The following is a 6000-nucleotide window of genomic DNA, read 5'->3' on the forward strand; positions in this document are numbered from 1 at the left end:
CCAACATAAATCTAAGACATCATTAAGCTCATACAAACTCTGAGGCTGATCCTTCACTGATGAATAAATCACTGGCATTATTGTTAACCCTGTGATGTGAGATTATATTATTGGATGTATCCTTTACTTTAGATATTAGCTCTGGAGCTAAATATAAGAAAAAACTAAAAAGCTGAAAATGTGAAGATCTCGTGTTGTTTCATTAGTTTCTGCTTTGTTTCTATTTCATTTTTCTTCTGTTTTAGGTTCATTATTTTGTTGCCTAAGATCAATGGAGTTGTGTGGACGAGTTGGTTTCATATTGGCCCGTGATTAAGTGGGTGATGAGTGTTCTCACTTATTGCTTGTCTGCACATGCAGTGATGACTACTGGGCAACAGGGACTGGTGGATCAGAGTCCATTTGGTGGGATTTATCTGTTTAATAACTGTGAGAGTTGTGTTTTCTCTACCCTAAGGGCTACATAATAACGCACTCTGGCGCTTAGTACTTACTAATGCTCTGATCCTGCTAAATGGACCTGGTTAGGGCTCATCTTAGGGGGGTGGTTCATCCTCCATCCTGTCCCTCGTTCCCCTTTGTACAGGAGCATCTTTCTTCAGCTCTCCTGGGGGCTTTCAGCCAGTGACTGTGAGGTGTATATAAGCCCCGACAAAGATGTGACCACTGTAGAAGTTAGCCAGGACACTGAACAAAGAGGAGACTTAACCCTGAACAGCACGAGTCTTTCGTTTGTTCCCCAGGAGCCGAGCCTTTTGAAGTCAACAGGTGTAATTGGGAAACCAAAATCCTTCATCAGCCTTTTGTCGACAGAAGTCATCTGACCTCCACCTTCGGTTTGAGACCATGGACACAGCTGCGATGGTGACTCTTCTGGCTCTGGTTGTGGCGATGGCTGGCGTCAGTCAGGCTCTTCACATCCAAGGCAGTCTGGACAAAGATGACCTCCTGCTAGGCTCAGAGGAGAACATGGCCGACCACCTGCTGGGGCTGGTAAGACAACAAACCACTCACACCTCATTTCAAGGCTTCAATTTAACCTGCTGTGGCAAGAAAATACACCATTAGAATATGTGTTATCTCCTGTATAATTTATGTTACATCCGATTGGCCAAAATAACTTTGGCATCTGAAAATAAAAACCTGATTATGAGACATATCTAGGGCACACATGGTTAAGTGTTAATAGATACTGTGTGTCTCTAGGCAGGATGTAAATATGGTTAGTCTGCTGTGCATCATTAGACTAAATAAAAAAAACTCACACAACCTGAAGTCATGCCAACATTTTCAGAAAAGTCTGTGACTCCATGTGATGAAGTACGTCAATGGGATTTGAGCCCTTTTATCAACCGAGACAAGCTTAATCACACAACTCATTTAGATTTCGGTCAGTATTACTCATCATGCAACAGCGTGAAATGCACTTTAATATATTCTGGGGTCAACAGACAGTTAGAGCACGATAGAGGAGGAGGAGGATTCAGATCAAGAGGATAACGATAAGGTTTTCCTTTTGGGGCGTGCAGAGACAGATCTTGGTTTGACTTTGCATAAAGATGAGGGTGGATGGATATTTGAGTGGGCATGAGGTATATTTATTTGCCTTTGTACGCTCATATCTACATCTCAAGGTCCCTTTTCGCAGCAGGACTGAGAGTTACCCCCCCTGGGGTTTGCTTTGCAACCCAAAATTGAATGCAGTTAGGGTTCTTGATGTTATCCCAACATATTTTTGTGCGGTTTTGAAAAACAGAATACAAGCTTTTTTTGAAGCAAGGCTTTGCATTTGTTTATGTGTATGCTGCTGTGCTCCAGGAAAGTGAAAACACAGATGACGGCATTGATGATCGTCTGCTGACCGCAGTGCTGAGAGCTCTGCTGCTGGGATCTCATAGGGAAACCAGGAACTCTGTCCTCCATCAGCCACAGAGGTCAGTGCCTTCACAGAGAGCGTATTTATCACACACACACACATATACAGAACACAGTACACAAAAAACATAGTCACACTGGAAATAAGTTATCTATAATATATAATATAATAGTGTAGTTATTCAACCTACTGTAATTCAACCTACTTTGTATAATAGATCATGGCACAATTCCATTTAGGCTCGCATGAAGGTATTCAGAAAAAAAAGGACAAAATTCATCATATATGATTTAAATACACTTTGACTTTTGTAAGTATCAGTGTACTGCAAGAGCCATTCAGATAGGGCTGCAACGGATGATTGTTTTCATTAGCGAATTATCTGTGGATTTATTTTTCTTGATTAATTGTTTGGCGTGTAAAATATAAAAAAACAATGAACAATGCCAATCCCAATATACAAGAATTCAATGTGATCATATCAAATGTCTTGTTTTAATCAGTTCAAAAGCCAAAGATATTTGATTTTCTGTGATATAGGACATAAAAAAAGTTCCAAAAATCCACATTTTAAAAGCTGGAACACAAGAATATTTGACACTTTGGCTTGAAAATTTTACGATTATCAAAATAGTTTGCAACGGATTGAGGTTGGTTGATCCATATGGAGATTAAATGAAACCTGAAAGAACTAGTAACAAATCTACCATTTGTAATGTAATGTAGTTGATATTTTTTGTTAAGATGGCTCAGGAGCGAACCAGTTATCTTATGGCAAAGATTAGATGTTCTTTAACTGAAATTTTGGTTTCAGTCTTGAGGTTTTGAGGTTTTAAACTTGACCTCTTTTACCTGTTAACAGTCCTTCCTGCTCTGATGAGATAAATACAGTTTAACAAAGCAGCTTAGGACTTGCATGTTTATGCATCATCAAAAGTATGTGGTTGTTCCCGCTAAATTCCATGATAATAAACCGCTTTCATTTAACCCATATATTACTTTGAATTACATCAGTTCCTGCCTCCGTCTCTCCTCCATCACAGGTTTGGCCGCGGCTCCAGAGGGCAGGTGGTGTCGGAAGATCAGATTCAGTCCCGTGACTGGGAGGGGGCCCCAGGTCAGATCTGGAGTATGGCCGTGCCCCAGAGATTCGGCAAGAAATAATCCACACAGCAATGTCCTGGCAAGAGGCCAAGCAGCGGACAGCTGTGGACAGACAAAATTTGAATGAATAAATCTGAATAACATTAAAACTTTTTTTTTCAAAGCTGTCCCGTTCAATTTGGCTTGTTTGACACGTTTAGTAAAAAATGAGCTTCATCTTACTGTTTTTCCTCCTGATTTCCAGCAAAGCATGTTTATCGGTGCCTCTTAAGGTTTTCTGAGCAGACCTCATTTATCCTGACTAGAATGTTATTTAGGACCAAAAGTGTTTGCTGTTAAAATGTTTTGTTATGATTTTGTTCTCTGGTCAAATAAAAGAGCTTTGAACTTGGAAAAGATAAACCTGTGGGTATGTGTGTTCAAAATGATCACTCTTTAAAGATCAGGACTACGGATGTTGAAATTGTATGAAATTTCTGTTTCTGTCGGCATAATACCAACATTTAACTTGAAAGATTGAAAGAGTATTTTAATATTTTATAAAATATTTTAATATTTTAAAATACAGATTGGGGTTGTAACTAAGGATCCTTCTCAGTATCAGTTGATCTGGGGGGGGGGGGGTTTTAATCAGTTTTAATCTGATTAAAACTGATTAACTGACAAGACTATAAAATGTCAGAAAATAGTAAAAATCCAATTTTGCCATCTCAACTGCTTAAAGCCCAAAGCCATGTCTTCAAATGTCTTTTTTGCCCCCGAAACTCAAAATATTTGATGTAAATAAATATAAAAGTGCTGAATACTTGTGAATGAGTTTTAATGTGATATTGTGCAGTATTTTCAAAATAATTGCAAGTCTGCAGTCAGTGTCTAATCTGTCAATTTTCCCAATTTATTTAGATATGGTTGCTGGACAACATTTGTGGATTTACAACAGCTGTTAAGTTGTTTTTTTTGTAATATATTTTCTCACAAATGGGCAGGTATGAAATTATTGGCACATGAAATTGTTTTATTATTCAAACACTTAAACATAAACATCTGCTAGACTAGACAAGTGCATTATAATGTTTCCACTACATTAAATGTGCCTTAATTGGCTAACTCAGACATCAGAGGAATGTAAATTCAGTGGACACTTGACTGCACTGCATATTCAAAAGAAAATATATCATTCGACATTTAGTTACTTCACTTTTATCTCTAAACCTGCAGACAGCTGTGTGTTGAATTAGATTTTATGGGACGTGGATGGGCAATGTTTAATGTGTTTATTTGTACATTGATGCACAGCTCTTCTCTAGACTGGCAGTGGTGGTGGTGGTTTTGTGTGTGGTGAATTTACAAGCCACCTGGGGAAGCAGCATGCAATAAGCTTCGGCACTAATTAAAACACAGCAACCTGCAATTACTCTACGCTTTCACACTAACCGCAGTCAATTACAGGGAAGGAAAGCACGTCAATCCCTCTTAGGGTGAGTCTTTTATTAGCCTGACCCCCCATTCCTTTTTATGAGCCTAGAAGTCAGAATGAAGAATTACTTGTGCTGATAGGAGACTATTGATGGATGACCTCTTACTGCTGTCACTGCTAACCTTTGTCTGTTAGTTTTCTGACCATAGTTTAATCAAGTACATTGTTCATATATTTTTCTAGTTCGCTCTCTTACACCATCCATTTTGTAACACTAGAGTTTTGGAGTGTAGTTTTCATCAATTCATTATCTAGAGGCAACTTTTCAAAGATCAAAAATATTGTGCATAATATTTTTCTTTTTAATCATATAGCTTAAGCAGTATCACCACAAGAAGTAGTATAAGAAAATAAGCTCATAAAATGAAAAGTAGACCAACAATAAGATAAGTAGGCTACACAATATTCATATTAAATCAGTCAAGTCACATATGTTGACTATTTTCAATGACCTGATGTGGTTATGGTTGCTAGACTTTGGTAACTATAGACTGTATCTATGGTTACACTGTTATGAAGTGGAGTCACACTAAAGTATTGAATAAACTAATACAATTACAAAACGAAGTGTTGCCCAAGAAAATCAAATGTTGAAATATAGTAATGCTAGTTAACTATAAGCCTGAGGCAATGCTAACTACTGTAGGTAGCTAGGCTAAATAATATGGAGACAGACAAAATGAAAAGGTGCAAATTGGTGGTAGTTGCCCTATATTCAAGAAATAGACATTGACCGTAAGATGGTATTAGATTACAGTGTGACTGCTAACTAGCTTCAACGCTTGTCATTATCAAGACTGTCTGGTTAGCTCCTTAAGTAGTAAAAAATCATCTGTAAAGAGTGTGTGACAATGTGAAAAACAGAATAAAGATTATTCATTTTTAATGTTTTTAGATATAACCTACTTTTAGGGACTAACAGCGAGTTGACAAAGTAACTAACATGATGAAATGGGTTGCTAGTCTTGGCTTGATACTACCAGGACTGTTAGTCACTAACTGTTGATTAATTTAGCTACTGTATGTTTATTCAGGTGTGCCAGTGCATTTACAGGCTAAGAGAAATATGGCACACATGTTTCAAAAAGCTCTGGAGGTGGAAATACAGGTTCGAATCATGCTGGGGCCATTAACCTGACCTGCATTTACCAAAACGACAAGTGATTCTTAATTATTTATGTCTTCTCTATTTTAAAACCTAAAAATACTATTCAAAAGCACACGCATACATCTGATATTTGTGTCTCCAGTAGAAGTCATTCGAGTGTGAAATGGGCTCATTGTTTCCCCTTGTGGCCGTTGGGGGAAAAACACCTTTATGTTGTATTGGCAGTGTTTTGAAACAGTACCTTTCAGTTTCACGAGAGTCAAATCGAAAAAGGACTTTCTTGACAAGCTTATTAGATACAATGATTCAGAAACCAACAAATATATAACATAATGCACAAACCAAAAAGCACAACTCACACATCTACCTAACCTCCCTTATTTTACCCCATCAACCTCAGTAAAGGCAAGGGGAACTCTAAGTAGAAAAAGAAAC

The 6000-nt window shown here is 37.8% G+C and overlaps 1 protein-coding gene across 1 annotated transcript; it reads left to right on the forward strand.

Moving 5' to 3' along the window:
* The first annotated feature begins 846 nt into the window (after positions 1-846).
* On the forward strand, positions 847-3040 carry npffl (neuropeptide FF-amide peptide precursor like). The gene is made up of 3 exons (XM_054617790.1): positions 847-993; positions 1819-1934; positions 2920-3040. The coding sequence occupies exons 1-3, from the start codon at positions 847-849 to the stop codon at positions 3038-3040; spliced, it is 384 nt and encodes a 127-aa protein (XP_054473765.1).
* The last annotated feature ends 2960 nt before the right edge of the window (positions 3041-6000 follow it).

The sequence above is a fragment of the Anoplopoma fimbria genome, chromosome 17 (assembly GCF_027596085.1).
Source record: "Anoplopoma fimbria isolate UVic2021 breed Golden Eagle Sablefish chromosome 17, Afim_UVic_2022, whole genome shotgun sequence".
NCBI lineage: Eukaryota > Metazoa > Chordata > Actinopteri > Perciformes > Anoplopomatidae > Anoplopoma > Anoplopoma fimbria.